Source organism: Antechinus flavipes, chromosome 1, assembly GCF_016432865.1.
Source record: "Antechinus flavipes isolate AdamAnt ecotype Samford, QLD, Australia chromosome 1, AdamAnt_v2, whole genome shotgun sequence".
Lineage (NCBI taxonomy): Eukaryota > Metazoa > Chordata > Mammalia > Dasyuromorphia > Dasyuridae > Antechinus > Antechinus flavipes.
In genome coordinates, this window is record NC_067398.1 from 663553209 (window position 1) to 663576795 (window position 23587).

General features: G+C 39.1%; 1 protein-coding gene across 2 annotated transcripts; it reads right to left on the bottom strand.

The window, feature by feature from the left end:
• Positions 1-468: 468 nt before the first annotated feature.
• BORCS8 (BLOC-1 related complex subunit 8) lies at positions 469-23585 on the bottom strand. Of its 2 annotated transcripts, XM_051971994.1 has the most exons (6): positions 23231-23585; positions 21526-21638; positions 10986-11050; positions 10241-10348; positions 9080-9149; positions 469-8392 (listed from the first exon to the last, which is right to left on the bottom strand). In XM_051971994.1, the coding sequence occupies exons 1-5, from the start codon at positions 23265-23267 to the stop codon at positions 9116-9118; spliced, it is 357 nt and encodes a 118-aa protein (XP_051827954.1). In that variant the 5' UTR covers positions 23268-23585; the 3' UTR covers positions 469-8392; positions 9080-9115. The 2 variants fall into 2 exon arrangements, with proteins under 2 accessions (XP_051827954.1, XP_051827955.1); XM_051971995.1 differs by lacking the exons at positions 469-8392; positions 9080-9149 and having other exon boundaries at positions 9688-10348; positions 23231-23322.
• Positions 23586-23587: the final 2 nt, after the last annotated feature.

Genomic DNA, 23587 nt, shown 5'->3' on the forward strand with positions numbered 1-23587 from the left:
AATACATAGATTTGGTGTAACCATCTAATGTCACTGTGGAGTACCATAGGAGTCCGGCTGAGGAACATTCCCTTCACTGAGGAGCATATTAGGTTGTACTGATTCTTCCTGGCTTTTCCAGGCTCTCCCTCCAGAGGTTCCCCCACATCTAATTCTTATTCCTTCTCTCACCTATGGGGAAAACCCCACAGTCCCTTGTTCAAAGTGATCTGTCTGCTGGGAGATAAAGAGTCCAACTCATGATATCTTATTCTAATGCAAAGCTCCCAGTTTCATGTGGCTTCTTATTGCTACAAAATTTTAAAACCCTCAAAAATACAGAATATTAATAAAATTCATAAGATCTCTGAGACTTTAGACAATCTTTTGGTTGACAGGCTGGAAATGAGGCTTGCCTGCCAGTTAGATTCTGTATATCCAATTACATTTTCTTTAAGACTAACATAGGATACAATGAAATTAGATTAATTTATTTAAAAAAACTTTTTTAATATAGAAAGTAAACCAATTTTAAAAAACAAAGGAACCATTAATTAACAGTCACTTCTTGGAAGGGCCGATAAAATAGAAGGAAGAAGCAGAAAGTGGAGTACATTTACCATTGTTCTGTTTGTTCAAATAGGAATAGTTTAATTACTTCTTGCTATATTTAAAACTTAGCAGGAAGGGGCAACTACCAGGTGGCTCAGTGGATAAAGCACTAGCCATGAAGTCAGAAGCGGTCTCAGAAACGTAACACTTCCTAGCTGTGTGACCCTGGGCAAATCACTTAACTCCAATTGTCTCAGGGGGAAAAAAACTTAACAGGGAGCCAAGAAAGGAAAAGGCTCCAGACTCTACAAGGGTTAGAATACAGTTAGTTCTCCTGGAAAGCAGACTGATTTTGTCACTGCTACTCAATACCTTTGAGGTCTCCATTCTCTATCCTTCTTGCTGACTCTCCCTTCCTGCATCTCTCAGAAAGCATTTTTAAACCACTATTAAGACAGGAAGTTCCAAGCCCAAGATAGACTTTTCCTTTTCTAGGATGGGAAAACTTTAACTCCCAGAATCTTAAGCAACTTAGTCCCCTGACAAGGAACCATCCCAAGCCTTATCTGAATGATTGTCACATAGATATACTGTATAAAAGACATATACATCAAATTCAATGTAATCTTGAAGGGGAGAGCACTTGCAACTGGAAGAAACTAAAAAAAGCCTCCCACAGCAAGATGGGTCTTGAAGAAACCAGGAATATCAGGAGGCAGATTGAGAGAGAATTCTGGGCCTCAACAACAACTAGCACCAAGCACAGAGATGGAAGATGGGAGTGTGGTATGTGAGGAACAGCAAGTAAGATTAGACCAGAGAGTGCATGGAAAGTAGTCATGTGTCAAAAAGAGAGACCAGATCATGAAGAGCTTTAAATGCTAAAAAGGGGAATTTACATTTAATTCTAGAGGTCATAAGAGTTTATTAAGCAGAAGGAGTTTGACATGGTCAGGCATGTTTTAGGAAAAACACTTTGGTCATTATGTAGAGAATAGATTGGAATGGGAATAGGCTTGAGGCAGGGAGTCCAATTAGGTTATTGAAACAGCCCAGACAAAAGATCAAAATGGCTTGACCTAGATTGTGATGTGAATGTAGGGAACAAGATAAATGCAAGAGACATTATAGATCAAGAAATTACAAGACTTAGAAACTGATTAGACATATGGGATGAAAGAGTGAGAAATCAAGGATGTGATCCTGGGTGATTTGACTGTAAAGATCATAGTGCCCTCAAAAGCAAGAGGGAAATTCAGGAAAGAGATGAGTTTTAAAGGAAAGAAAATGAATTATTTTGGATATAGTTAATTTGAGATACCTATGGAACATCCACTTTGACTGCCAATAGGCAATCCAATAGGTAATGTGGGACTAAAGCTCAGAAATTAAAATTAAAATATTTTAACACAGAGACAAAAGAGGCTAAAAGAAAGCCTTGAAGGCACAGTTACTGCGCATGACTTGGCTGAGATCTAATAAAGGGGATTGAGACGTTATACAGTAAGGAGGAAAACCAGTATAGAGAAGAAATCAAGAAAATCCACAGGAGCTAAGATGGTAGAGAAAGGGCAGGTCTTGTCTGAGTTCTCCAAAATCTCCTCCAGACAATTCTAACAACTTCTGGAAAGGCAGAACTCAGAAAAAGATGGGGTGAAAGTTTTCCTGCCCAAAACAACTTAGAAGATGGGCACTGAGATGTTGCACTGTTGTGCTGTTGCACTGAAGTGAAAGGGGAGCACAGTCCAGGGCAGGTAAGTCCCCACCAAGACAACAGCAGGCCTTGAGGGCAACTGAACTGGCAGAAATGTCTTCCAGAGCTTTCAAGCCCACAGATGTTAAAGGGGCTGGACAACTGGTCAGATGGAGATTACAGCAATGCTTTTGTTGCTACAGAGGGCAGGAGACTGCTGCACTGCCCATTCCACAGCTCTGGGTCAAAGGCCTGTGTCACAATCCAAGGACAACGAGGAGCACTAGCACACCAAAGCTTTGCTAAGCTTTTTACAAATATTGCTTCATTTGATTCATACAACAACCCTGAAAGATAGGTGCTATTTTTCCCAGTGATTTGGCCCCGGTCACACAGCTAATAAATGTCTGGGGCTAGATTTGAACTCAGTTCTTTCTGACTCCAGGCCTCTAAAACTAAGAAAATGATGAATCATATAGATATCTGGAGACAAAGATGTGATGCTGAAATTTAAAAAGAAAACATCAATTTGAGAGGGGAAACCTGGGGCATTTAGAAGCAGTCAACTGAAAGAAGGCATCAGGTGAATGATTCCTTGGTCAGAAAGAATTTAAGTCATTGACCAAAAGCTTCGGCAATGTTGGGTCTGTTAATCTTAATCCCCACTATTCTTCAGTAGGGTCCAATAGCCTTTGAATGCTCTTTCAACCAACACTGAAAGCCATTGCTCTTCAAGGACATCTAGAGTCAGAGCACTTCATATAAAAGATTGTTCTTTGACACTAAGCCTAGAAGAAGGTGGTTCTTGGCAAGCTGGCACCATGCTATCAATATTGACTGGACAGCACGACTTTCTGGCCATTTGGTTTCTATAGCCCAGGGATGACCAGTGAGATAAGCTTTATAGTTCTTTAGCTTAGAGAGAACTGCTACTACATGTTATTTTCTACATGCCCTTTGAAGGATATAATTCATTGAAAGAGTTTATAAAAGTTCTGTTCAGGTAGAGATTTCTCCAGAGTGGTGAGGACCAAGTCAAACAGTGGGAAGTTTCATGTGATACAGATGTTCCCGAATGGATCAAAACCATTGACACCTGCAGGCTAAAGTTGTAAAGTACCCCAAGCACACAAATTTCCCTTGCATTGATGGAAGAGGGTGACTGATATTAGATATTTCTTGTGATATGACTATTATCATGTTCCTATTCAATAAGTTCCAAGAACTTCCCATTACCTTGAGAATCAAATCCAGAATCCTGTTGTCAAAGCCCTTCATAACCTCTTCCCCCACATTTCTAATCTTCCTACTCTTTAGTCTCCAAGTACTCTGATCTAGTAACATTGGTCTCCTTGCTGTTCCATGAACCAGACACCCCATCTCTTTATTTCAGACATTTTGCTCTCCCCTCTCATTTCTGCCCTCTGGCTTTCAAATCCCAACTAAAATCCTTTGTACAGGAAATCTTTCCCAATTGCTCTTTAGTACCTTTGTTAATCATTTCCTATTTATCCTGTATAAAGTGTGTGTGTGCACATTTGTCTCCCAGTAGATTGTGACCTCTTTTGAGGGCAGGGACTATTATCTACCTCTTTTTCTATCCCCAACCTGGTACATGGTAGGTACTTAAAAGATTGGTCTTGTGAACAGCTGTGTTCAGATTGTGTAGATAGAAAACAATGGATAGGGGTTCAAAAGCTAGAGTGATGTGTTATTTCCCTTCAGAGTATTACCTCTAAGATGTTTGGATGTAGAGACTACACATGATGCTTCCAAAAGAAATCTAAAAAGCATTGCTAAAGATTATGTCTTAGACCACATAAAATCCGAAAGGCTAAGAGTGTTTATGCCCCTCTTTGTGACTAGGTCCCAGCTGAAGAATATATAAGGTATTACATAAACTTGGTGGAACCACATGTAGAAACTGAGACTTAGGCAGTATTAGGGAGAATGTATCCCCTTGAACAGGGGAATTTTTATACTACTGCTCTTTTTAAAAAATATCTTCTGTAAATCTTAAGGGAAAGAAAGGGACCAACATGTGCAAAAATGCTTATGGCAGCTCTTTTTATAAAATAACTGGAAACTGAGTGATACCCATGGTGACTCAGACCAGTTCCAATGGTCTTGTGAAGGAAGCTATTGGTACCCAGAGAGAGGACAATAGGAACTTTATGTGGATCACAACATATTTTCACTTTTGTTTTGTTTGCATTTTGTTTTCCTTTTTTACCTGCTCTTTCTTGTGCAGCATATTTGTAGAAATATGTATAGAATTGTATACATTTAACATTAGGTCATTTGCCAACTGGGGAGGGGGTGGAGGAAAAAAAATAAAACATAGGGTTTTGTAGGGGTGAATGTCGAAAATTATCCATGGATATATTTTGAAAATCAAAAGCTTTAATTAAAAAAAATCCTCTGTAAAAGCTAATTGATGTCCCTGAAGTCAGGAGGACCTTAGTTCAAATCTAGTTTGACAACACTTCCTGTGTGACCCTGGGCAAGTCACTTAACTCCAGTTACCTCAAAGTGGGGAGGGGGGGAAGCTTATTGATGGTTAATTGGTTGAAAGAAAATGTGGTGCTAATCACTGATGGCTAATAGTGATGTACCACACTGGAAATGTAACATAAGAGGCAATCCTAACTCCTCAGTAAGCTGATTTCTATGCATGTTGGATAAAATGTCCAATCACCTCAAGGATGTTAACCTTTTTCTTTCCCCTTCTAAAGACAACAAAATGTACATACATGTTCCTAAGAGAGTTATTCCTCTCTTCTCTTACCCCTCGTTACTTTTGAATGGACATTATTTCACCAGTGATCAAATAAAATACCAATAAAAGCACTTTTCAACCCTTAAAAAGTGCCATATAAATGCTATTTTAACACCATAACCATGGAATTACTTTGCATCCTTAAGTTGACATTCAGATCACCTTGCTTCTTATCCCCATTTTGTGCATCAGTGTACAGATGAGTACATTATTTTATTGCTAGTTTTACTAGAATTTCTTCTTTTTGTGAATCCCTCAACAGCTTTACTGCTTTTCTTCCACTGCAGCCAATCACTATGGTAGCTAGGCAATTTTCTCCCTTTTTATTAAAATCTTTTCAACTAGGTTTGCAAGATTTTTATCCAATTATATTTTAAGCAGTGCTTGTTAAATATACTTCAACCATATGCAAAAGGTTATTTCTAAATGTTGTGGTCCAAATTCCAAATCTTGTCTTACATATTTCCTTTACAAGGTATTCATTTTCCAAATATGCCTGGATGTTCTGAAATCCTTGCCCTTCATTGGCTGTGCTGATGAAAACATCCATTGTGGCCCTCTAGTCTTCACTTTGTGGCCTAAGACTTCATAGTCTTGAGCAATGCTTTCTAGATTCCTTTTGGAAGCGTCATGTGTAACCACAGGAGTCACCGTAAGTGGGTAGTAGTTATGGATTTAACATGCAGAGAAACTCCTCCAGACAGTAGACTTTTCTACTGCTTATACAAGTTAGTATAGCTGCCTTAGTGCCTCTTAATCACCATGATTTTTCTCTTCTTTTGATTTAACTTCTTACCAGGTGGGAATCAGCAAATGTATACCAGTCTCTTTGAAGGACAAGTTGCTTCTTTTCAACTAAGGTAATAGTAATGATGGTAATGGTGCTGGTGGTAGTAGTTAACATTTGTATAGGGGACTTATTTCTTTTTGTTATTTATGCTTTATGTTATTTCATTTTATCCTCAACAGTCAATGCTGTCATCCCATTTTTCAGATGAAGAAACAAGCAGAGAAAGGTCAAATGGTTTGGCCAGGATCACACAGCTATTGTCTTAAGACAGATTTGTACATGATTATGTGCAACACTGTTAGAATAGGGTCCTGATTCGTGAAAGACACAAGGACTTCAGGGGTGGAATGTGGGGTCCCTAGTGGGGGAAAGTTATACCAAAGGGGGCAAAAGCCATGACAGGAGGGGTAGGGGAAACCATTACAAGGACAGTGTGTACATTAAATGACCTTGTCTATGTGCATGGGAAATTTATTCAAACCAATGTGTGAACATTAAGCACTTGAATTGGCCTTGCACCCAAGCCCTGAGAATCAAAGCCAGTTCCCAAGCAATATATCAAAACATAGTCAAACCGTACTAATGTATGCATGATGCCATATAGCTCCTCTCTATGTCTGATTCGATAATAACCACAGGGCATTTTGGGGACGACTTTAAGGGGGAATCCACTAAATAATCTGGTCAATGCCTCATATAACATGGAAGTGACTGGATATCCAATGAATCCAGTGTGGCAGCTGCCCGCAGACAGCCCCTAGGCAAGTAACCCATGAGATTATTAAACCACTTACTTATATAATCCTAAAGGAGCTTTCTGCCTTTTTCTTTGAAACAATTAGCTTGTCCCTTGTTGGAGGCAGGGAAGTTTAGGAGTTCTCTTGGTTGAGGAATTCCATACTCTAGTTAGGTACTGGGGATACAAGGCTAAAAATGAAAAACCATCTGTGCCTCAAGTAGCTTACATTTCACAGAGAGAATAAAGGAAGGATAATTATGTAAATTAAGTTAATTACAATTGGACATGGATCTGGCCAGAGAATATACTGTAACCTCAATCTGCTTCTAGCCTATAAACAGCTAGGGAGCCTGCTTTGGCAAATGTGAAGATGGTAAACGGAAGGGCCTAGCTCCTTTGCCAAACTGAAAGAAGACCCTTTTGATTGGCTGACCCAATACTGAGAATGAATGTAGTTAACTCTTTGCTGACTGAATACTGGAAATACCTTCTGAGTTTTAAAAAGCTGGAATACCAGGGACCAGAGGTATATGAGTTGAAGTTAACAGTGGTATTCACAGAGAATTGAACACTGCCCAACAGAATGGGTGACCTCATTAAGTGGTAGAACTGGACTGAATCACAAGATAAAAACCAGAAGGCCCTTTAAGCCCCAAGCCATTCTCCTAGGCCACAAGACCCTTACTTTACAAATAGAAGAAACTGAAGTCCAAGGAGGGCCTCACCCAGATACATGGACAATATCTAAGGGTGAGAGTCAAGCCTCTGACTAATCCAGTGTTCTCTCCCTTACACAAAGATGTTGTCTTCAAGATCATAGGTCAGCAACCCCTAGAGATGGTTATTAATAGCCACTTGGAGAGACTGTAAAGAAAATTCTTATGTAAAATGAGCTAGGTGGCTCAGATGGATGTAGTCAGACTCGAATTCAAATTTGCCTTTAGCTACTTACGTGTGACTCTGGTACTTGCATCTCTGCCTTAATTCACAAGAGAAAGAAATGACAAATCGCTCCACTATCTTTGCAAAGAAACTATGGGGTCACAAGAGTTGATTGAAACAACACAACATGATTGACCTGAGGCCCCTTCCATTCAAGACAGATTTGATTAAGCTCTCAAACTTTTGGTCCCATCCCCATCCTGTCTAATCTAAGGGGGTTCTTCCAGAGCCATAAATCACAGGCTAACCAGCAGCATTCCCTAGCACACTGCCCCAAGCTTTTTTTGCTCTAGGATCCTCATACATTTAGCAAATATAGCAAGATCACACACTGACCATCTAGCCTAGAACTCAATACCTTTGCACTAGTCCCTTCACAAACCAGTTAACCTTTGTACCACTGTGATATGAAGTGAAAACATCTCTATATAAGAGATTAGGAGATTGCGATTCTTGGCCCAGCTCAGCCACTGACTCATTGGCAAGTTAAGTCACTTTCCTTGTCCTGACCTGTTTTTTGTTTTTACATGACCTTCAAAAGGTCCCTTCTCTATTATACAGATAAGTAATCAACATTTCCCAGATGAGCCTTTGGAACTTGGTTAGTCATGCTCCTTCATCAGAGATGAGCCTTGGTGGTCCTGGGATGAGAAGTTGTCCCTAAGGAAGAAGACATCAATCTTTTCATTTAGTGACAAAAATCAGGAGAATCTCCTAAAACAAAGAGCTCACAGTCTTAGGGTTTTCAGAAATGTCTTCTGCTTACATTGGGGGCCAATTTGATACACAGCTATTGAGGTCTCTGGAGTCTCAGAGTCAGGGGGAGTTGAGACAAGTACTGGCAAGATATGGGACATTTTTTCTTCCTTGGTGCTTCTGGCTTCTGAGCCTCACTGGTCTTCTGGGGGCCTTTGCTACCTGGAACACATGGGTCACTTGGTGAGATAGGGCAAAGTAACTGCAGACTAACATAACAGCTGGAGAGCTAGCAGCAGGAGCACTGGTGGTAGTAGCGGGGATAGCAGCAGCAACAGGTTGAGGTAGAAAGAACAAAGGATTTGTTACTTAATGCCTGGATGGCCACAGGCAGGTTATTTTGCTTCACAGAATAAATTCCCTTCATCTATAAAGCAAGGACAATTCTGACAGAGTTGGTTGTGAGCAAAGTGCAAAAGAAATGTGGAGATCATCAAGACTCATCTCTAGTCCTCGCCAACTCTAAATCCCACAATTCCAAGTCATAGTTTAGCAGGCATCCATATCTAGAGCATTGGCAAACAGACTCCAAACTCAATCCTGGGCTCTGCCTCTTCCTCAAGACCCTCCACTATAAAGTGACAGAGCTGATGATCTCAAGAGGTCCCTTCCAGCTCTCCTATTCCAGATGTAAGACTCTAGGTCCGACTTGCCATGTTCTTTGCATCTGACTACATCCCATGGGCCCTCCCTCCCTGACTTTACATTCTAAGAACCTATGACTAGATTTGATTTCCCCGTGAAGAGCTTTGTGAATAAGTTAGAAAAGTGAGGTTTCCATCTGGAAACAAAAAGCAGCAAGATTAGCCCCCGAGCAGCAGAATGCATCACCTCCCTCTCTCCACTGACCTCAGAAGGTGGAAATAGATTTGCCTCATCCAAAAATCAGGCCAAGGAAGGAATGTTCGGGTCAGCAGAGCTGAAACAAAACACAACCATCACCAAGGCCAAAAAAACCCACAACAAGCCAACAAATTCAATCTTTTCTCCTCCCCTCCCCAAAACGGGCCAAGTACAAAGTCAAAGCTGCTACAAGAGTCCTATATGCCAAGACTTCAGGAGGCACATAAACATCAGTGACCCATCAGTAACTTCAGCAGAAGCACAAATGCTGGTCAACTCTGGGCCAGACACTTGTCCCAAGTCTGTTTCTCCATTTGTAAAATGAAAGGTTAGAGGAGATGATGTATAACATTTTCTCTAAACTGAACTTTTGGTGATTCTGTGCCTGTCGCTGTCTCTCTGCAAGAACCTGGGAAATTGTGGGCCTAGCCAAGTTAGAGCAGTGCTAGAACTAGCACCATGTCTTCCTGATTTTCATTGTTCTTTCCTCCATAATGAACTTAGGAATCAGGATTCTTAGGGGTTCAAGACTAAATTCTGTAAAAATCAACAAATTGGAGCAACCTAGGCAGGACAGCGTCAAGAAGCTCTCTGAATAAAGACCAGGCTTGGAATTTCGCCAACAGATATTTTTTATTTGATCCCTTCAAACTGGCCTTCCCAGAAGGAACAAAAAGGAACCAATAGCAGCAGCCTTAGTCCTTGAGCAACCTACGTCAAGAGGCAGCAAGTAGGGGGCAGCGGCTGTAAGTGGTGGAGTATTTCACAATGACTCCTACAACCACCAGTCTAGAAAAGGTTCTCAGAAGTATCAAAAAAATGGAGGCTGTTATAGGCTTAAAGAATAACTTACTTAAATTAGCTAGCAGGATAAAAAACAAAAAAAGGGGAGAGGGCTATTTATTAGCCAAAAATACTCTTCCAGACATATGAAAATAAGTTATTTTCATTTCACTATCTGAAAACTCTACCTGTATTCTCGCCCAAGAAATAAAAGTCCCATGAAGACAATGGGAATTCTCTGCATTGCTCAGGGCAGCACTGCTGTAATTCAACTAGTTTATAGGTTCATGCAGTTTTGCCTAAGATAACTCTGGTGGGCAATGGTTCTTTAAATAAGAGCCAGTAGTTTAGAAAATCCAGTATGATGGAGCTCTCAGGAGCTACCTTCGACCCTGAGAAGAATTCATCTGGTCCTTGATGCTGATGGCCTGTTTCAGCAAGCCTTCAATGCTTCGAAAATGAACACTGCTATCCATTAAGTTCTTCACAGCACTGAAATACAGGGAGGGGAAGAGAGGAGAACAAGAAAGGCAGTTATCAGAGACTGTCCCACAATCACAAATTCGACAAATGTGATGGGTATGGTAAGTGTGCCAGTGCTTGGCAAAGGACTCTAAGGGAAGAACCATCTACATGCCTGGAACAAGGGCTATGGGACATGTACAAGACTTGGGATTTTTTTCTTCTGGAATGCTTTCCTCTACCTTCCCCTTCACCTGAAGCTGTGTCTCTTCCTCCACACACCTCCTCCCCCAGTACTGTCCTGGAGCACTTCATTTGGCTCACTTTTGCCCCTGTGTTAATGTATCTCCCCAATAGAATATAAGCTCCTTGAGAGAAGGGAATGGGTTACTATTAAAATCTTTATAATCCTTTTGAACTAATTATGTTCAGCCTAATTTTGGGGTAGGGATGGAACAGAATTAAGAGCCAGATTCCATCTCCAATGGAGCTGCACATGGAAAAGAATGAGTCATCACATGGATGTACCTGAAAGTAACCTGGGTAATAACCTCCAAGGCTATCCCTTCTGGGGGGAACAATTTATCCTTTTCTCCTCATTGCTGTGATCAAATTCTGTTTGCAACTATAGAAAGAAAAGTTAAAATTAGGCTTTAATTAGGTTTACCTGCAAGCATACTCCACTGTATAGATGGCCCCCTGGCTCTGCTCCTCCCAGCTTTGCATGTCAGACTGAAAAGAAATGCTGGAGATTATTCAATGAAAGCTTTTTCTTCTCTTTTTTCTCCAAGGGGACACAGGGGAAAGGAAGGAGTTGATCAGAATTTAGATTTTGGATAAAATAATAACATGCTATAGTGGAAAGTAGCCTGAGAACCTGAAGACCAAGGATCTAATCTCAGCTGTCAGTTTCTTGCTGAACTCCTTAAGCATGACTTGATAAGAGATCTCTGTTCTGTGGTCCTTTCCAGCCCCAACATTCCAATGTAACTGGTTTATAAGATACATAATGTTTGGACCTTCCCCTTAAGAATAATGGAATGAAGATAGACGGAAGTGCTGAATTACTTTGTTATGGTTGGAGACAACTCCCTTTGATCTTAGTGATAAAATTATTATAAGAAGCCCCTTGATCTTCCCTAAATCAATTTCAAACTCAGGAGGTACAAATTTGCTAGTTTTGTGTGAATCTATATGACCTGAGAGGAATTGGGAAGCTAAAGTATACCACAGCAAAGGTCTTATTTTTGCCTAATTAAAGCAAAGATGTTGTTTCCCAGAGATGATTTTTAAGTGTCTTCTGTTTTGCAAATTTATAAATCTATACCCTTGCTAGATACCATTAATATCTTTTTCTGTTTCTTGAAGCCTTCAGGCACATAATTGGTTTTTAATAATAAAATATCTTTTTTTTTCAAAATACATTTTCAACATTAATAATTGGAAAGGAGTAGCTTTATCTGAAACATCTCATTTTTTAAAGAGCCCACCCACCCCTCTGAAAAATTAATTCCACTTAACTTCTACTCTAATGAGACTTGGAATATGAAAAGATTTGGGTTCAAATACCTCCTCGGACACATACATATTATATAATTATGAACCAGTCACTTAAGATCTCTGAGCTTTATCTTCCTCATTTAATAACCAGAGCTAATACATTTTATGATACCAACTTCATAGGATAGTTTTGAGGATCCAATCAGATGGTATTTTTTAAATCCTTAAGATACTTGAAATGTCTGTTATTGTTATTCATTGTGATACAAGAATGTCACTGGCTGTTGGGAAAGCATAAATTATGAGAAGTCCTCCCAAGATGGAATAGCTTAGAATGAAGGAAATGGGTGCAGCTTATGTTCTAAAGCTAACAATTGACAATTAGTAAACTAATAATAAAATGAAAAGTCCTTGTTAAATTCCTCAGAACAACTCTAGCTACCAAGGGCAGTCAAGGGCAGCTGGGCTGACAATACACTTGAACAGCCACCATGCAAATCCTGATCATAGTTTTTAAGTTAGAGATAGAGGCTTTGAAATATTAATTTCGAATTGAAACCAGACTGATGAGTGTAGAGAGAGAGCTTTGACTTATCTCTCACAAAATACCTTACTCACAAATACAAGTTAATAAAAACAAAAACAAACAAGTAACTTGTTTAAATGACTTTGAAGAAATCACTTTCCTTCTATGGGCCTAGTTTCCTAAACTACATTTTTAGAGAATGTTGAACTGCATGACTTTTAAGATGCTCTAAACCTCTGGAGCTGAAAGCCTATCTATCTTCAAAACCATTTTGGACTAGATCTAATAGGAACCCTTTCCAGTTTTCTTAGACCTGCTCCACTAGAAGTGATTTATACCTCCTCTATACTCCCAGAAGTTCCCACATCTCTTAGGGGATTTAATCCATCCAACCTTTTATTATAGTATGCCTAGAAGTCAGATCTAACTAACTACATTTACAGAATCACCTAACCCCACTGGTCTGATAAACAATGTAAAAAGAAAACAAGGTTAATCTGGTAGAGTGTTTGTTCTGATGTTCTAAATTCTCAAAGGTCCCTCTAGCTTTGAAGCATAATACAGCTGGGAGAGAACTGGTCTTTGGAGTCAGGATCTGAACTCAGTTTTCTTCTGATCCTAATTTCTAAAAAGAATCTTTAAAAGTTATTGAATTGTACCCTTTTATTTTGATAAGTAAAGTGAAGACCAGAAAGATTAAATGAACAGCTAAGTTAGAAGGGAATACTGTGGCAAACTAACCCATTCTCTTTCTCTCTCCTTCTCTCCCCTATTTTTTTCTTTTCTTCCTTCACCCATGCTCTCTCTCATTCCTTGTTTCCCGTCTTCCTTCTGTCTCCATCTTCCCTGTCTTTTTTATCTCTCCCTATCTCCACTTTCCCATTATTTTAACAGCCTATCTGCTCTCCTTGCTGAGGGTTCTACAATCTAGTGGGCCAAATTCAACTCTATTTCTGTTTTCCCATGGCCAGTGAGTTAATAAAGATCTTTACAATTTCAAATGGCTAAAAAAAAAAAAAAAATCAAAAATGCTTTGCAACATGAAAATCATATGAAATTCTAATTCAGTATCCATGAATGCAATTTCCTTGGCACACAATCACACTAGTTAATTTGTGTCAACTTTCACAACAAAGACTACTTGTATCACTGTCATTTCCTTGCATCATCACTACATTCCACATTGCAGGGATAGTTATATCTTAACAGGATTTCAAATGCCATATGTATTGTCAAAGGGATATTAAAAAAAAAAAAAGTATCAGGTATGCATCACATCAAAACTGGAAGAGAAAAAAAATCCTATTATGATTTTTTGAGCTCAAAGTCAAAATTGAAAATTTTTTGTATGAAAAAACTGCCTTCAATCCCTATCAGAACATTGAATTGCTTTGGAAATTAGCTTTTGCTGTGCTCATTCAGATTTCAGTTGTGACTAACTCTTCAGTAATTAACTCTGCCTCCATTTGGAGTTTTTTAGCAAAGACACTGGAGTGATTAGCCATTTCCTTCTCCAGTTCATTTTACAGATAAAGAAACTGATGCAGAATTAAGATTTGTCCAAGTTAAATAGTAAATGTTTGAGGCCACTTGAACTCAGGCTCTGTTATACCACTTCTTGTTGTTGTTGTTCAATCGTATCTGATTCTTTGTGACTTCCTTTTGGGGTTTTCTTGGCAAATATACTGGAGTGGTTCATTATTTCTTTCTCCAGCTCATTTTACAGATGAGAAAATTGAGGAAAAACGGGGTTAAATGATTTGCCCTAAGTCACACAGTTAGTAAACATTGGAGGTCAGATTTGAACTCAGGAAGATAAGTCTTCTTGACATCAAGCTTGGTGCTCTGCACTGCCTAACTACCTGTAACAGCTTTTGCTACAGACTTGATTATGTTTCTTAATGAATCCAACCCCAAATTACAAAGCAAAACAGAGCTTCTCTGCAAATAAAACAGCAGTAAAGTCAATTTTATGACGACTAACATTGAACCACAAGTTATGTCGAGCTGCTTTACCCATTTCCTGAGCTGTCAGCATTTAAAACAAGGAAAAATATCCATTCCCACATAAATTGACAGTGAATGTATTTTCCAGCAGCATTTTTTTCAGATCTTGATGAAAATACAAAAAGAATTTCCATATTTCAAAATCCATTTAACTGCAATAGAGGAGCTTCTACCTAACCTTCAATTTGTGGTGATTGATCTGCAATATAATGACCTGCTAAAAAGGCAAACATCTAGAGATGAATCGAATAGAATTCTAGAAATGCTTTCCAAATGATGAATGTGCACAATTAAAATCACCTGCTCATGAACTGATATCAATATTGGCAATAACTAGCTGTATGAAAGGGCATTTTCAAAGACGAAATATGTAAAAACTCATTTATAGACCAGAATTAACAGATGAACATTTATAATTTTGATGATATAGAACTCTGATTTTGAACCCAAATGAAGCAAGTTACTTCTCCCACATTTACCCCCCAAATATTCCATTCTTTTCATTAGACCCAGATTACCAGATACAGATTACTCATTGTATTTAATCACTGAATAATTTTTCTTATTACTTAAATCATATCCTTGATTTTGTCTCTTGACCCCCAAATCTAAATCTATCTGGCTCTTTTCAGAAAAAGTTTGCTGACCCCACTTCCCAGTCCCTATCCTGGCCTCAAGTTTCTCCCCACTCTTGCCTACCTACAAGATACTGCCCAAGCCATGTCAAATTTGACTGTTTCTCCTACTCAGCATTAACCATTTCAAAAGATTTTCACCTGGGATGATGTCATATGTTGGTCTCCCCCCCACCAGACTTCCTATCGTCCAAATATGGTCTATCCAAAACAGGGTACAACAAGACATTAATAATCTCTTCTTTCTGAACATCAGAAAAGTGGCCTAATAATGGGTCAGGGTTTAGGACCCTACTTACTACTACTGAATCTTAAGTTTACAGTTACTGTTTATCTCCTTTTCTTCTCTTTTTAGAAGATCAGAGATTTGGGGCAGTTAGGTGGCGCAGTGGATATAACTAACACCAGCCCTGAAGTCAGGAGGACCTGAGTTCAAATATGGTTTCAGACATTAACACTTCCATGCTGTGTGACTCTGGGCAAGTCATTTAACCCTTAACAAGTCACTTAAGATCAGAGATTTTAGTTGGATCTTTTAAGGCACTGAACCTAATCCCATTTTAGAGAGGAGGAAACTAACTAATCAATCAAAATTTGCCTAAGTCCTCTTATGGCAAATTGTAATATTGTGCCCATTGTACTACACTGCCTCTTTTATATAGGTGATATTCAGTAAAAGGCTCAGATTATGATCCTGTCCTACATCCTGTACCTATCACACAGAGTGTTTCTATTTATCACACCAACTTTCTGAGGTTGTACTTGGTGGTACCTGGTGACTGAAGATTGGCTGCTCCTTCCCTACTTACCAATATTAGGCTTCTGCATATTTTCCTTAATTTTAATTACTAGAAACATTTGTATTTAAAGAGTCATCAAAGGTCCCAAGACTCATGCTGTTAAAATTTTTCTTGCCTGCTTCTAGTCATGCAGGGGATTCCTATCCCTATCCTAAAGCTCTCTGCACCTTGACAGAACCACTGATCAAAAATCAGTAATGACAAGTTGAGGGGAGGAAGAGGGAATTGGTGTATCAAGATCTGCATTAAAGTATTCTGCTGAGCAGAGAGACTCTGGTTACTTAAGATGTCTGTTCAATTATGCAGTCTATTGTTTTCATGGAAATAAATCACCTGAATACCTGAAATAGTCATCTTGAGACTTAGAAATACTTATGGAGAAATTTTACAAGGGGAAGGGAAGGGCCATCAGGGAGAGTTCATGAACCTGAGAAGTAGGGAAGTAGACAGAGAACAGAACACTGGGTCTAGTTTCCCCCACAGAACCAAATTTCAATCCCAACTTTTGACACCTTAGGTAAATAATTCTCTATGCTTCAGTTCCTTCATTTATAAGAATAGTGACAATACCAAATGGTATCTATTTCACAGAGTTTTCATGAGAGCATATACAAAGCTCTAGCTATGTAAATATCACTTCTCATTATTCAGAATTCGATGCTGGTATTTTGTGTTCTATATCTTAAGATCTCTTTAAGTACCAACATGCTTTGATTCTATAAGATTAGTATTTGTATTTATTAATGGGACCCTTGAGAGAGGAATAAAAACAACAATAAGAGATTTCAAGATTTGGGGGCAATGAGGAAAAAAGCATGTTTGAAAATAGAATATCTTTCATGTTTACACAAGAAATAAATTCTCAAGCAGGAGAGAAAGGAACAAGGTAAAATTTTAAATGAACTAGTATGCTAGTTGTAAAACCCCATGAGTCCAATCCTGCTGACAAAACTTTAAAAACATTTACATTTTCCAAGAGTACTATTTTCTTCCAGAATTATGTTTTGTGTAGATGTTAGATATCTCAGCAGCTGAGTCCTGGTCCATGGGACAGAAACACATGAGAATTTCAATCATACCAGTCTTATGGGTTTACTATTAAACTGATTTGTATGGACAACCAGATATTCACATCTGGAGAAGCAGGTAAATTTTCTATTAATAGTAACTTGAAGCTCTATTACTGATTACCACTAAAGCTGTTGCCAGGCAATAAAACAAGTATTAAAGGGTATGCCAGGAATGTGCTAAGCACACAAAAATGGTAAAAACTGAGCCTTTTCTTTAAGAAGATTGTAATCTAATGAGACAGACAACATGCAAAAGACTACGTCCAAACAGCAGGTATCTGTCTTTCCAAGGCCATTCAAAATTTCTGCCCCCAGGTTCCTACACTAACCATTATAATTGGCAAGCCGCAACCAATCTCCCTGCTTTGAATCTATCCTTCACCCAATGTCTAGTTAATTTACTCTACCATGACAGTCCCCTATTTGCAATGCCCCAAAGTGGCTCTTTCCTGTACCTATGGGAAAAAAATGCAAACTTTCCTACTCACCACCCCCAGAGATTTAGGTTATAACTTAACTTTCTAGCCCTTTCATTTTTCTTCTCCACTCTGTCCTCTAAGAAACAAACCACACTACTTTGCTGCCTCTTCTCCCAACACTGCCACACCCTGGAATTCTTCCTTCCTCAAATAAAACTCAGCTCAAATGCTACCTCTTTCTTGAAGCTTTCCTTCTCTGATCAGAAACAATTTTTCTCTCCTTAAAATTTTCACAGCATGTTTTGTAACTCTTCTGTATTTGAAATATCATGTAAAAGGGAACATGCTATTTTTCTTTTTTAAATAACTTTTTATTGATAGAACGCATGCCAGGGTAATTTTTTACAGCATTATCCCTTGCATTCACTTCTGTTCCGATTTTTCCCCTCCCTCCCTCCACCCCCTCCCCCAGATGGCAAACAGTCCTTTACATGTTGAATAGGTTACAGTATATCCTAGATACAATATATGTGTGCAGAACCAAACAGTTTTCTTGTTGCACAGGGAGAATTGAATTCAGAAGGTATAAATAACCCGGGAAGAAAAACAAAAATGCAAGCAGTTTATATTCATTTCCCAGTGTTCTTTCTTGGGGTGTAGCTGCTTCTGTCCATCTTTGATCAATTAAAGCTCTCTTTATTGAAGAGATCCACTTCCATCAGAATACATCCTCAAACAAGTATCGTTGTTGAGGTATATAATTGATCTCCTGGTTCTGCTCATTTCACTTAGCATCAGTTCATGTAAGTCTCGCCAGTCCTCTCTGTATTCATCCTGCTGGTCATTTCTTACAGAACAATAATATTCCATAACGTTCATATACCACAATTTACTCAACCATTCTCCAATTGATGGGCATCCTTTCATTTTCCAGCTTCTAGCCACTACAAACAAGGCTGCCACAAACATTTTGGCACATACAGGTCCCTTTCCCTTCTTTAGTATCTCTTTGGGGTATAAGCCCAGTAGAAACACTGCTGGATCAAAGGGTATGCACAGTTTGATAACTTTTTGAGCATAGTTCCAAATTGCTCTCCAGAATGGCTGGATGTGTTCACAATTCCACCAACAATGTATCAGTGTCCCAGTTTTCCCATATCCCCTCCAACATTCCACATTATCTTTCCCTGTCACTCTAGCCAATCTGACAGGTGTGTAGTGGTATCACAGAGTTGTCTTAATTTGCATTTCTCTGATTAATAATGATTTGGAGCATATTTTCATATGTCTATAAATAGTTTCAATTTCTTCGTCTGAGAATTGTCTGTTCATATCCTTTGACCATTTATCAATTGGAGAATGGTTTGATTTCTTATAGATTAGAGTCAATTCTCTATATATTTTGGAAATGAGGCCCTTATCAGAACCTTTGATTGTAAAAATGTTTTTCCAGTTTATTGTTTCCCTTCTAATCTTGTCTGCATTTGTTTTGTTTGTACAAAAACTTTTCAATTTGATATAATCAAAATTTTCTATTTTGTGGTCAATAGTGATCTCTAGTTCTTCTTTGGTCATAAATTCCTCCCTCTTCCACAGGTCTGCGAAGTAAACTATCCTATCCTATCCTCTTCCAATTTATTTATAATCTCATTCGTTATGCCTAGGTCATGAACCCATTTTGACCTTATCTTGGTGTACGGTGTTAAGTGTGGGTCAATGCCTAGTTTCTGCCGTACTGATTTCCAATTTTCCCAGCAATTTTTGTCAAATAATGCATTCTTATCCCAGAAACTGGTGTCTTTGGGTTTGTCAAACACTATATTATTAAAGTTATTGGCTGTTTTGTCCTTTGAACCTAACCTATTCTATTGATCAACTAGTCTATTTCTTAGCCAATACCAGATGGTTTTAGTAACTGCTGCTTTATAATATAATTTTAGATCTGCTACAGTGAACATGCTATTTTTGTAGGAAAGCAACCCAGTACTCAAGTGTTAGCTCCATAAAGGTGGCAGGTAGAGTCTTAGCTTGGTTTGCATCAGTCCCAGAATCCAGAAGAGTCAGTTAACAGTGACCAATATTGATATATACACTTTCAAAATTTTTAAAGCATTTGTGAAAAGGATTATCTTGATTTTTAGAGATAGGGAAACTGAGTTACAGAAAAATAAACTGATTTGCCCATTGAGAAGCTGAAGGTTTCAAAACTGGCCTCAAGCTTAACTTTCCAAATGTATTGCTCTTTCCCCTACATCATGATAGCACAGAAATTTGGAATTATAGAGTACCTTCGAAATCATCTTCACAGAGAGAAGGATGATGGGTATGAACACTGCATATATAGGCAGACTCAACTAAAGTATTTATTTTGACTAAACTACCTTCCCTATTATAAATGCTGGTTGTTTGAGGAGGGGAAAGAGAGATTTTGAGAAGCCAAGGTAATGTAAACAAAAGATGATTTGTTTTTAAAAAATTTCAGTCATGTAGCCTACACCTTACTTGAAATACGAACCTCTCAAAATAAGAAAATAGTATGGCAGAAAATAGGCACTGACCAACATCCAATACCCTACACCAAAATAAGGTCGAAATGAGTTTGGTTTAAAAATAAAGGGTGATACTATAAGCAAATTAGGAGAACAAGGGACAGTTTACTTCTCAGATCTGTAGAGAAGAATTTATAGCCAAAGAAGTAGAGAACATTGTGAAATGCAAAATGGATAATACAGATTATATTAAATTTAAAAGCAGTAGTGAGGATTAGAAGGGAAGCAGAAAACTGGGAAAAAATTTCTGATAAAGGCCTCATTTCTAAATTTGTAAGAATACAAGTCATTCTTCAATTGAAAAATGATCAAAGGATACAAACAATTTTCAGATGAAGAAATTAAAACCATTTATACTCATATGAAAAAATGTTCTAAATCATTCTTAACTAGAGAAATGTAAATTATGACAATTCTGAGATAACACTTCACACCTCTCAGATTGGCTGACAGGAAAAGATAGGATAAATGTTGGAGGGGATATGGGAAAACTGGGATATTAACACACTGTTGGAGTTGTGAACTGATCCAACCATTCTGGAGAACTATGTGGAACTATTCTCAAAGGGCTATCAAACTGCATGTCTTTTGATCCAGCAAAGTCTTTACTGGGTGTATATCCCAAAGAGATCATAAAAAAGGGAAAAAGACTCACATGTGCAAAAATACTTGTGGAAGCCCTTTCCGTAGTAGCAAGGAACTAGAAACTTGAGTGGATGCTCATCAGTTGGGGAATGGCTCAATAAGTTATGATATATGGATGTAATGGAATATTATTGTTCTATAAGAAATTATCAGAAGAATGATTTCAGAAAGGCCTGGAGAGACTTACATGAACTGATGCTAAATGAATTGAGTAGAACCAATAGAACATTATAGCAACAACAAAATTATGTGATGATCAACTATGATGGACTCAGTTCTTTTCATGGCCCTGTGATTCAGGCCAATTCAAATAGATTTATGATGAAGGGAGTCCTTTGCATTCACAGGGAGGACTATGGGGACTGAATATGGATCATAACTAGTATTTTCACCTTTTTTGTTGTTGCTTGCTTGTTTTTTTTCCCTCACTTTTCCCCTTTTGATCTGATTTTTCTTATGCAGCATGATAAATACGGAAATATACTTTTGTTTAATCTATTATATAGGTTATTTATACATACATATATATATATATATATGTTTAACCTATTTTGGATTATTTACTAGAAGGGACAGGGGGAGAGGGAGAAAAACATGGACCACAAGGTTTTGCAAAGGTTAATATTAAAAACTATCTTTGCACATATTTTAAAAAACAAAAAGTTATTATAAAAAAAAAGGACTATGAACCCCTTTACAACATCTCCTTCCTCTTTGTTTAAACAACTTATGATAGGAGTGCTCACTATTTCCCAGGACAGCCTATAACACTGGGGGACATTTTTGATTATTAAGTTGCTCCTGAAACTGAAATCTGCCTCCTTGTACACACTATTCACGTGATCCTAGTTACATCCTCTGAAGTGATATAAAATGATTATCTTTTCCTATCATAGCTCTTTTAATACTCTGATGACAGTGACAGAATCTCTTCAAAGTTAAAATGTCCTTAGGTCCTTTCAATGATCCCAAGTTGACAAACGTAACTGATTCTTAAGCTCAAGAAAAACTCCTCCTCTGGACAAGGACTGTACCAACCATTCACTCTAAGCTCACCTTATGTTGGGCTAACTCCGGCAAGGAGCGCCTCACATGTTCCTGAAGTCGATACAGTGCCACAGATGGTTCGTTGGCCAGGACGTAAACACTCTCTGTGAATTTGTCTGTAACTGAACCCAAAACCAGTGACTATGGTTAAGATGCAATCAAAAGATCCCTAAATAATGAAAATTATCCCCACCAATTCTTCTACTTTCCCAAATATATCAACCACCCACCCAAGACCAGCTCTAGAGCAGGTAAGCTATCAGAATTCTAAAAGTTAAGAGCTACAGGAGCAACTTATGCATCCTCAATGGAGGAAAATATCTGAATCTTCCCTCAGCAATACAGACTAAAAATAACTGGTGATCAAATATATTTTGTTCAATTGATCCCTTGGCATATAACTTTCTGGTCTTGGTCACTCAGATGTTTATTACAATTGTCCAGAACAGCTCAACCCAGTCCTGAACATAAAGCCTCTGGCCATGTTATATTCCTGAAGCCTAAAAAACCGAAACATACCAACCCAAAAAACCACAGGATTTCAGGAAGCCAGAAAGGAGCTATTTTTTTCTGAGAAGATATACCCATCTGAAAAGCTGACAACATAAGTACTTGATTACTCCTATTAAGTCCTACCAAACCTATCTTTCTAAATAAACATTAGGACCTGAATCCCTTAGGGTTTTGCTGGAAGAAGGGGAAGGGAAATGCCTGTGGAGAGATTTAGTTCATGAGTGTGCTTGGGAGTGGGGACTGCTCTCAAAAAAGAAAGACCATGGGGAAAAATTAGGGAAGAAATGGAATAGATGTCTTGGAGGCCTGTGATGAGGTGGCTAGTGGGCTGGGTTTGGGATCAGGAAGAACCCAGATCAGATTTGGACATGAGCTATGTGACTCTGGGCTAATCAATCTGTCTGCCTCAGTTACCTGAACTGTAAAATGTTCAACATTCAACAACTTCAAACAGTTGTTCTGAAGCTCAAGCCAGCTACTATTTTTAATGCCTGACACACAGTAGAAGCTTGATAGTTATTCCATTCCCATTGCAAATAAGTCTTTGATAGAAAAATCTGGTTTGGGGGAGAGTTGAGGTTGGAAATATCTAAGGGTCATAAAATCATACATTTTGTGCCTAAAAGGGACTTTAAACTCCTATCTAATTCAACCTTCTTCTCGGAGCAACTGATTGATAAGAGGAGTAACTATAATTGCACTTGCTCTGATACAACTTAGGTCGACTGATCCTCTTCTCTCTAGGCCTCAGTTTCCTTATTTGTAAAATAAGCGCATAGAGCTAGATGACCGCTAAGATCCCTTCTAGAAAAATGGGGGACAACTGAAGAAGAGGTGATCCTCCAGGAAGTTTCAAGAGGCCTCCAGGATCTGGCAACAGAAAGAGCACCTTGGGGTGCGGGGGTTCCCCACCTTGCTTGTGTTTGGAACCCTTTGGGGGCCGGCCATGGGAAATCCATGGACTTCTCAGAGACACATTTTAAAGCGCCTTGCGTAAAATGCATATGAAAGTCAAAGTTTAGCGAAAATAAGTATTTTCCCCATCCAAGTTCACGGCTGCGGGGTGAGGACCCCGGACCGTTTAAGGCACCCTCCGACCCAGAGAGGGGGAGACACTTGCCCAGGGTCACACAGCGGCGTCTGCAGCCAGTTTCGATTTTTCACCTCCCTCCCCGGCCCCCAGTCCCCGCCCCGCCGCCACCTTTCTTCCCCTTGAGCTGCATCTCCGCCTCCTCCATGGCGCTTCCGCGGAGCCGGCGGTTTGTGGCAGTTATTGGCGGTTGGTGGCGACGGGAAGTCTCGGGAGGCCGGGGAGAGGTGCAGCTCCTCGACCGTCCCGGCCGAAACTCGTAGCCGCGCCGCTCCAGTTCCGCTTCCGGTCTGGCTCCCTAATACACTCCAACCTTCCCCCTGCCCTCTAGCCCCAATCCTGGGCTGCGGGGAGCACCAGTCCCCGGCTGTGACTTCGGCCCGGGACTAGGCGAAGGACTAGAAGGACTCTCTTCTAAGCCTTAGCGGGGAAGGCCACTCCCCGAGAGGAACAACCGGGACAGGGGAC